The sequence below is a fragment of the Neodiprion fabricii genome, chromosome 7, assembly GCF_021155785.1.
Source record: "Neodiprion fabricii isolate iyNeoFabr1 chromosome 7, iyNeoFabr1.1, whole genome shotgun sequence".
NCBI classification, from domain to species: Eukaryota; Metazoa; Arthropoda; class Insecta; order Hymenoptera; family Diprionidae; genus Neodiprion; species Neodiprion fabricii.
Window position 1 is genome coordinate 18,615,574 of NC_060245.1, and position 8,672 is coordinate 18,624,245.

The window sequence follows — 8,672 nt, forward strand, 5'->3', positions numbered from 1 at the left end:
TAGTTTTTTTTTTCCCCCCCCCTATTTCTAAGGCACCAAACCCGAATGTGTAACTGTGAGGTATTTTTCCAACTGCAGCCTCGCGCGCATCTTGTATAAACCCCGTAAAATCATGGCGGCTGAGTAGCAGGCGGCCCATCGTTGCATTGCACCGGGTGCACGTTTTAGCCGTAGCGAATCGTTCCCCTTGGATGATCGGATTTCTCCATTCTTGTTCAACGTGTGTAACGCGTATTATATATACATGTTCATTCTACTTCTGCGGTTCGGCGGCATTTCGAAACCCTTTTTGAAGACCGTAGAATACGCCGCACAAATGTAGCCTGATCTCTTGACGCATTCCGCGTCACGTAGCTACATATGAATTAGAAATTTTCCAGGCGAAGGGAATAATGTGACAGAAGAAATAAATCTGCTCGCAACGACCGGTTAATCGCATTAATCATCGTTTCGATGTACCCGACACCCGATTTCAAAGGATTTTCATATATTACAAAAAAATTTCAAAATATTTCATATGACTTCAAAATTTTACGAGAGATGACACTTGAAATGATTTCAGAAGATTTCAAAGGATTTCAAAAGATTCCAAATAAAAATAAACGTTTCAGATGATTTTATACGATTGCTGAATATTTCAACACGAAGTCCAAGTGATTTCAAGAGATTTCTAACGATTGTGGTGATTTCAAAAGATTTCAATAGATTTCAAAAATTACAAAGCAATTCAAAGGATTTCATAAGATTTCAAAGAATTGCTAAGGATTTCAAAGTTTTCGAGAGATTTCGAATGACTTCAAAGGATTTTAACAGATTACAAAAAATTTTTAAACATTTCAGGTAATTTCAAAATTTTACAAGCGACGATTATTCAAATGATTTCACAATATTTCAAAAGCTTTCAGAAGCCTTCAAAGGATTTCAAAAGATTTCAAAAGATTTCAAAAATTACAAAGGAATTCAAAGGATTTCATAAGATTTCAAGAGACCCAGACGATTTCCAAAGGTTTTAACAGATTGAAAATGATTTCAAGGAATTGCTAAGGATTTCAAAGTTTTCGAGAGATTTCAAACGACTTCAAAAGATTTTAACAGATTACAAAAAATTTCTAAAGATTTCAGGTAATTTGAAAATTTTACAAGAGACGATTATTCAAATGATTTCACAATATTTCAAAAGCTTTCAGAAGCCTTCAAAGGATTTCAAAAGATTTCAAAAGATTTCAAAAATTACAAAGGAATTCAAAGGATCTCACAAGATTTCAAGAGACCCAGACGATTTCCAAAGGTATTAACAGATCGAAAATGATTTCAAGGAATTGCTAAGGATTTCAAAGTTTTCGAGAGATTTCAAATGACTTCAAAAGATTTTAACAGATTACAAAAAATTTCTAAAGACTTCAAGTGATTTCAAAATTTTACAAGAGACGATTATTCAAATGATTTCACAATATTTCAAAAGCTTTTAGAAGCCTTCAAAGGATTTCAAAAGATTTCAAATGAAATAAGGTTTCAGATGATTTTAAATGATTTCTAAAGATTTCTAAACGGAGTGGAATGCAAATGATTTCACGAATTACATAGGATTTCAAAAGATTTCAAGAGACTCGGATGATTTCTCAAAATTTCGAAAGATTAAAAATGATTTCAATGGATTTCAGAAGATTTCAAGGATTTCAAGAATTTATAAATATTGCAGAGATTTCGAGAGATTTCAAAATATTTTCAGAGGAGTTCGGTCGATTTCAAAAGATTTCGAGAGATTTCAGCGGATTTCAGAAAATTCCGAAAGATTTTCAAGATTACAAAAATTGCACAAGATTTCGAAAATTTATAGAGACTTCGTAAGATTCGCGGAAAGATGCACACCAGATTTCATCGCGAGTGATTTGCCCGTTGGGTTGCGATAAGAGAATAAGAAGAAAAAAATTCAACATAAAATAAAAAATCGCAACGTAATTTTCTATATGGAAACAAAGATATAACGACGAACGTGTTTCCTTGACATTAGAAAAATTTAAAACATAGACTGCACGAGGATTAATTTAAAACTCATGTAACGGCCTCTGCATGAATTTTCATAAGACGAAGAATTTTTCCTAAGCTATGAAAAAAAAGTTCCCCAAGCTATTGTCAACAACTGAAAGACCCTTTTCAATCGAATTGTTTGTTAAAAATTTGTTTCAACATGCTAGGAAAAGAATTTTTGTAATCAAAATTAACATCAATCAACTTCAGTCTCACGGTTTAAAATTTAAAACCAAATTTTATAATTTCTCCAACTGTATACAATGTTCGACAATGAATATTGCTTTCGGTCCGATAATTGAAGCCGACTTATCAATTGAACTCAACTATTACGTTACGGGATTGACGCCATGTAATTTTATGACATCGAATCAACGATGCTCTCCCTTTCGCAATCGGATTAAGCAACTAAATAATAATAATTTTTCATCCCCAAGCTTCTCGGGATAATTTCTAACTCGATGAAACAACTTTCTCCACGCAACAATTAAACCTAAATTAGTCGCATTTCAATTTCTGTACCGGATATTCCTCCAACTCTCGGTGAAAAGTAAACAACTGAACTTAAAAAAGAAAAGAAAGAAAAGAAAAAAAAAAAAAACACATTCGCACAATGTATTAGAATTTCAACGTCTGATCTACCCACGTAAAATGTAAATTATACTTGCGAATGATAATATTATTTCGCATAAAGAATCCGAGAAGGTTTATTCAACGACTTCAACGATCAATGAATTAAGGCTCAACACAAGCCAAATTTATCCCCGCGGTTATACAATTCAATTATATTATACGATCTGTACCGTAAAGATTAACTGTTACAAAGATAAACAAATACGTACGATTAGTTACCTGCAGGATATATTATGCAATATAATGATTGCCAGGGTTGCCACTAATTTTGGATCGCAAAATTCCCCAACTTTTCCACGTTTATTCATATTACGCTATTTGTGTCTTTTAAAATTGCAACAACTATGAAGAAAATTGAATAAACCGTTGCACAAATAACGATAAATTAATCTCAAAGTCTTTCAACTTCGCTTGTGAGAAAAAAAAAAAAAAAAAAAAAAAAACACTACATTTTTCGTACAAAACTGAAGAAATTTAGTTCACAATTTTTCGAAAGCACCGTCAATTTTAATTTGTTTAATTTTTCATTGCGGAACAAACGTTAATTCGTTGTAAATTTCATTGATCGCGTTGATTGATTCACGTCTAAATTTGACGAGGTTGAAGTTCGCAGCGTTATCGCGATGGGGGGGAAAAAAAATAGAACGTTAAAAGAAGCGACGAGTCGTTTCGCAACTTAGAAATTAATTATCATTTCGAAGGGTTTGTCTTACACGATTGCGAAATAAGCATGTTTTGTTAATTAATACGCGATATTTATAGGGCTTAACGCATAATCTTTCCCACCATTCCCAAGTCGTAAAATGGTGAAAATTTGTTCAAATGCTCCGCGTTGCGTTTACGTCACTGTGACTTGAAACTCGTAAATTTGTTTAACGACTGTGGTAGTTTTGTTTTTTTTTTTATTCATTCATTTTCCTTATTGCGAAATGCTTCGGATCGTAAATGTTTATGAACCTTGACCCAACTCACCCAATATGAGCGAATAGCATCGTGCGAATCTTCGAGCGATCGCTTATCATCGTCATCATCGCTGTTGTTTCCTCCTGTGTAAAACAAACGGAGAAGAGAGAAAATTTAATACACCGTGTCAAGTGTGGGAGGTAAGAATTGTGTTCGAAAGAAATACGCGAGGCACGATAACTAAACTGAAATCTTACACCCTGAGAAAAAATTTTAAACTTTAATCTTATTCACGTCACGTTTTCTAAAAAGTGTCCGCAAAGCGATGTAAAGAAAATAAATCCATCTTGAATTAATATCCAGATTGGAAGAATTACGAAATAATCACATTTATATATAAACATTACTGGCAAAATTTTAGAACTGTTGTACGCTTAAGCGGAAAAAGAAAAACATGTAAGAAAGCAGCTTTCGAGTAAATCTTACATTCCAGTTTTAAATTCTAATAAAATAATATTTGAACTAAAATTGACGTAATTAATTTTCACAGAATTTCCTCTATAAAAATTTCTCGCATTGTCGAATCCGAAGTCATTTTTTACATTCACCGCAATAACCTGATTGTTAATGTTATTTTACATGATTCTGCAACAAATCGTTAAAGTATCATAAAACTTGTCGTCAAATTTTCATCAAGATATTGAACTATTAAATTCATAATATTTATCTCGTCAATATTCCGGACAACTTTTTTTCCACCGGAAATTGTTATTATTTATTTACTTTTTTCACATACAATAAATATTACACATATTATCAAAGATTGAGAATATCCTCTGCAATCTTAAGCTTGACCTCGTACAATATTCAGATATGAATGAATTAAAGTGTCAATAAATTCACATATACATATGTATAATATATATATTATTTTTATACTTTTTTATTTATTTTTTTTTCTCATTTCACAAAGCGTGAATAGGACCTAGACTAGCCGACTACGGCACATAATATAGTTTGTCGTATACGTGTATTGTACTTGAAACCGGTAGTACTAGTTAGAACTGTAATAATCGTATGCATGCCGGCCAATTTATACTCTCGCGTCATTTAAATTAACAGAGTGAAATTCTTCGGCTATGACTGTTTTATTTTTATTTTTTTATTTTTTTTTTTATTTTTTCCTCTCCACCTCCCTACTTCTCCTACTCCCTTTTGTCTCTTCTTTTTTTCCCTTAACAATTTTCCAACGTTACAAACACCGGTCGTATTGTAATAACGACTTCGTTTGTTCCTTTACCCGTTGTTCTTCGCGAGTAATTTGGCAAAATCGGCAAAATCGAACGAAATTGCGACAGCGAAAAGTGGGGAAAAAAAAAAGATTGTAAATGAATGATAGAAAAAAAAGAAACGTCACGTTTTTTTTTTTCTAGCTTGGTTTTGTCTCGAGTGAAAAATTATCTTCGACTGTATGAATTCTAGCAGGAATAGACGGGACAGAGAGAGGGAGAGAGAGAGAGAGAGAGAGAGAGAGAGAGAGAGAGAGAAATTATAATGAAACCATAAAACGAAAACCGCTCACCATAATCCGGGGATATTTTCATCCTGAAGACATTCTTACGTCAGATCGTAAGCCGCGTGCGTCGTCCTCCGTGTATTATATATAGGAAGTGGTTATATACGTATACAATAAACGCGTGAGTTGAAAGAACCGATTTTCTTTTTTTTTCTACAATTTTTATTATCTTCAACTTTTTATTTCGAGTGGAATGAAAAATAATTGGATAAACAAAAAAAAAAATCAGACAAAAATTGAGATTGAAAAACGACAATAAAATCAACACACGTGTACGCGAGTTCAGACGACACCTGTAACATACATCGTACCGATCCACAACGTCACGACGAATACACGCACCACACGCACACGCGCACAAAAACACCGCGTATTTGTGTAATTGTTTATTTACCTGCGGTACAGTTGTGTATAATTAAACAAAGGTAATAAAAATTGATCGTCGCCGGGCTGTATGTGTTCAAACGTTTCTACACATATGGTAATTATGTATATAATTTTTCTAAGGGTTTACGTGTACATACAAACGCACACTCATATATATATATATATATATATAAATGTATACGTGAACTAGTTTACATTACGTTTTATACGTAAAACATATCAGATCCGGCGTGTGCCTGCGGAGATCTGCGAATTAAATTTACGGTGAAACGTTGTCCAGATCCCGTGTACAAGCGGGGTTTTATTTATTTATTTTAGTTGATTTTTTTTTTTATCGTTTTTGCAAATTTCAGGCTCTTGGGTAAATAAGCCGAGATAGAAGCGCGGAAATATCTATTACTAGATGTGCGCGTGGGCGTGTAAAATTATTTTTTTGCAAAAACGAGAATAGAAGGATAAAAAAAAAAAAAACGATGAAAACTGAAGAAACTGAGGAAGAAGTCGGAAATACTAGTGCAGTGATGAAATATAAATATATTCTTTTGTCAGTGTGCGTCTGTCTGTGTGTGTGTGTGTGTTTTTTTTTTATAATTTATGTGGATACTTTACGAAGATGATAAAAAAAAAAAGAAAAAAAAGAAGGAGGTATTTCTATTATATCGCTAATTCCGAGTCAGGTGAAATTACACACGTCGCGCTCTTTGATCGGCGGAACTCGGAAGCCAGGAACCGCGTGTTTCGAATTTGAAGCGAGCGGCGCTGGTGTCTTTCTCTGTTACGGTGTTGCCGTGGCCCGCGACGAAACCGGACTGATTGTGAACGTGCCGGGTACGCGCGGCTTGTGGCTCTGCTGCTGCCCGATCCCCCCGATGCGAACAACGATTCACGTCTAACTGCTGCTACTCTGCCCTCTCTGCTCGGCTAGGGCACGGCTCTAATCGCGAGCCAAGCTCTGCACCACCGTCTTGCGTGTTCCATGGGTGGGATGGACGGGATGGATTGTCGGATGGATCTTGGGTTGTCGGTGGATGCGGCGCAGCGACGAACTACCCGCGGAGAGTCGCGCCGCTCTTCGTCTTTTACCTAATTCGTGCCCGCTCTGCCGGTAAGAATGATCCCCACGAATATTCTGCGACGCGAATTGAATATAGAGAGTCGGTGTTTTTTTCTTTTTCCTTCCAGATCTGTCTCTTCGTGTTCTATCTAATTCGTGCCCGCTCTGCCGGTAAGAATGATCCCCACGAATATTCTCCGACGCGAATTGAATATAGAGAGTCGGTGTTTTTTTCTTTTTCCTTCCAGATCTGTCTCTTCGTGTTCTATCTAATTCATGCCCGCTCTGCCGGTAAGGATGATCCCCACGACTATTCTGCGACGCGAATTGAATATAGAGAGTCGGTGTTTTTTTGTTTTTCCTTCCAGATCTGTATCTTCGTGTTCTATCTAATTCATGCCCGCTCTGCCGGTAAAAATGATCTCCACGAATATTCTGCGACGCGAATTGAATATAGAGAGTCGGTGTTTTTTGTTCTCTCTTCGCAGATCTGTCGCAGATCAGTCTCGCTTCACTTATAGTTGTAATGATCTCGCAAGTCTTGAGGATATTTACAACTCTATAAAGATGAAATTTTTTTTTTTTTATTTTGTTGTAGAATATCGTAGGAGATTGTCTATGCCTAGACATTATTTTCTATTAGATAACAAATATTTGTACGAGAAAGTATGAAATTGTATTGTTAAACCACCGCCAGATGTCGCATCTAACTCACGAGAACATCTTACTGAAGATAAATCATGTACCTGGCGGATTTAAGGTCTGCATCTCGAGACTCTTGTACTTTGAATATAATCTCGACGGATTTAGAGAACCTTTCGTAGATTTCTCCAAATCACTTTGAGTCGACGGGTGAATAATGTGCAAATAAAAGCAAAGATCGATCGTTGTTTTAAAACAGCAATTCTACGATATACAAGAGAGAGAAGTTCGCAACGTTGATGTAAAGATTCATTTTTAGTAAAAATGATTTGAGGAATCTATTTTCAAAAAGCAAAGTGTATTCAGCTTTTGGAAATTAAAATCCAAATTTTAAAAACAACAATGTTAGTCTTAACATTTCGTGACATTGACGTTGCTAACTTCAATCTGGTCGATTTATCAAAGATCCAAAGAATTGCCGATTTTTCTTTTTTCAATAATCAAATCTTATTTTAACACATCAGTTCAACTGAATAGACTAAAAAAATCTTACAACGCAAATCGTTGAAGTAGACGATAATACTTTTCACTGTAAATTCACAAAGTAAATATATTAAAATTCAAAAATATTTATTCCAAAACTCTATTATATATATATTTGTACGTATGTATAATATCAAAAAGTCAACAATAGTACCACGTATTACACATTTTGCGTTACATAAAAAAAGAGAAGCAGCGAGGAATTTAAGAAACGACAAATTAATGTAAGAAATTTAACCGAAACTTTGATTGTAATAATCATATTCAAGTGTATGAGATTATACATCACAGACACCATGGAACAGTTATTTTTAGACAAATCCATAGACGTGTCTCTGTGTGTTAGTGTTTGTGTGTGTCTGTAAGCATACATTATTATAGGACAAACCTACGTTTATACATATACATATCTATGCATAAAATGCTACCGTGAATCGGATTGCTTAAATGCCGCAATGGGATGAATTAATTTACGAGGGTCCGAGGTTATGGGCTAGGATCATAAAAGTCACGTGTTATATAAATATCATTCTTTATATTATACAGGGTGTGACATGCGGTCCTTAAAAACAACCATCCAACCACCTGAAGACCTTTACTCGACTCTGTAAACGACAAGAGTTTTTTTTTTTTTTTCTTCAAATGTTACGACCTTTCAAAGAAAAAAACAAGAAAAAATGGAAGGGAAAAAAAAAACGTTTCGGAAACTCCGATCCAAGAAACAAAAACGAAACGCAACAAAACAATTTTTTAAGTAAGAAAATTCTTGTGCACGACTCTCCAACTGTTTTCGATTTATAAAAAAAAATTTTTTTTTTATTTTTTTTCTACTAACCGTAACCAAAAAATATGTTCCGCGATGAAAATTAATTTTTCAGCTAAAAAATCTGGTGCTATTTCATGTGT

At 34.5% G+C, this 8,672-nt stretch overlaps 1 protein-coding gene across 3 annotated transcripts in view; it reads right to left on the bottom strand.

Moving 5' to 3' along the window:
* Positions 1 to 6,425, bottom strand: part of LOC124186638 (thrombospondin type-1 domain-containing protein 4-like) — a 66,493-nt gene extending 60,068 nt beyond the window's left edge. The window contains exons 1-4 of one of the 3 annotated variants that reach the window (XM_046578494.1): positions 6,219 to 6,425; positions 5,728 to 5,773; positions 5,147 to 5,169; positions 3,634 to 3,707 (exon numbers count right to left, since the gene is read on the bottom strand). In XM_046578494.1, coding sequence (XP_046434450.1) covers positions 3,634 to 3,707; positions 5,147 to 5,149 — 77 coding nt within the window. In that variant the 5' untranslated portion in view covers positions 5,150 to 5,169; positions 5,728 to 5,773; positions 6,219 to 6,425. Of the gene's footprint in view, positions 1 to 3,633; positions 3,708 to 5,146; positions 5,360 to 5,727; positions 5,774 to 6,218 lie in introns of those variants that run through there. The other 2 variants (XM_046578493.1, XM_046578492.1) reach the window with 2 other exon arrangements.
* Between the last annotated feature and the right edge of the window lie 2,247 nt (positions 6,426 to 8,672).